Below are 874 nucleotides of genomic sequence, written 5' to 3' on the forward strand. Positions count from 1 at the left end.
TTTTTTTGCTTGTTTTAAGTTAGGCACCTATCAGACTTTTATTTATGTTTACTACTAAACCTCTGAGTCCTATATTCCATGAAGGAGACACTCTGATAGAATTTCACTGATCTATTTAAGCAGGTTCCACTAGGAAAAATTCCTATTTGTATTCTTTAAAAATCTATTGAATATAACATTGTAAATTATCTTTATCTGTACGTCTTTGTCTGTTGACATATCATTATCGATAAGGAGAATAATATCTGCAAAGAGTCATTTAGAAGCTAGAAACCGATTGTATATCTCCATGTTTTATTTTATAGGACCAGCATTAGCAGTCCAGGGTCCAGCCATATTCACAGAGCAAGCAAATGATACCAGTGGAAGCAAGGCAAATTCCAGCCTTTTGGATAGTATCTTTTGGATGGCAGCTCCCAAAAAGAGACGCAGCATTGAAGTTAACCGGTGTAGAAGAAGAAACCCTCAAAAGCTTATTAAAGTTAAGGTAATATGTTGATTTTTGTGGGTGTGCTTTACCTCAAGTCCACCATTAAATAGCTTCGTGGTATGTTCATACAGCCTATGGATAAATTATTCTCAGATCTTAAATGTCCGCTTTGCTCTGACCTAATAAAATAGAATATTCTCAGTATATGTGTGTACTGCCCTCTAGCCTAAATATTAGAAACACAGTCAAGGAAGGAGTTTGGAGATCAGACAGAGGACTAGGTTGTAATTTTGAACTACAAATGGGTAAATATCTTAACTATGGCAGAACCTAAAGTTAAAGTTAGAGGCAGTAGGTATATTGGATCTTGGATTTTACTAGTTCTTAAATACTTATTCTATTCTTTATAATGTGCAGTAAAATACTATGAAGGAAAATCCTGAG

At 34.6% G+C, this 874-nt stretch overlaps 1 protein-coding gene across 1 annotated transcript in view; it reads left to right on the plus strand.

The window, feature by feature from the left end:
- MRPL32 (mitochondrial ribosomal protein L32) overlaps positions 1-874 on the plus strand; it is a 6048-nt gene that overhangs the window by 2648 nt on the left and 2526 nt on the right. The window contains exon 2 of the mRNA XM_008589438.1: positions 306-487. Within this exon, the coding sequence (XP_008587660.1) occupies positions 306-487 (182 nt within the window). The remainder of the gene's footprint in view (positions 1-305; positions 488-874) is intronic.

The sequence above is a fragment of the Galeopterus variegatus genome, unplaced genomic scaffold (assembly GCF_000696425.1).
Source record: "Galeopterus variegatus unplaced genomic scaffold, G_variegatus-3.0.2 Scaffold5447, whole genome shotgun sequence".
Classification (NCBI taxonomy): domain Eukaryota; kingdom Metazoa; phylum Chordata; class Mammalia; order Dermoptera; family Cynocephalidae; genus Galeopterus; species Galeopterus variegatus.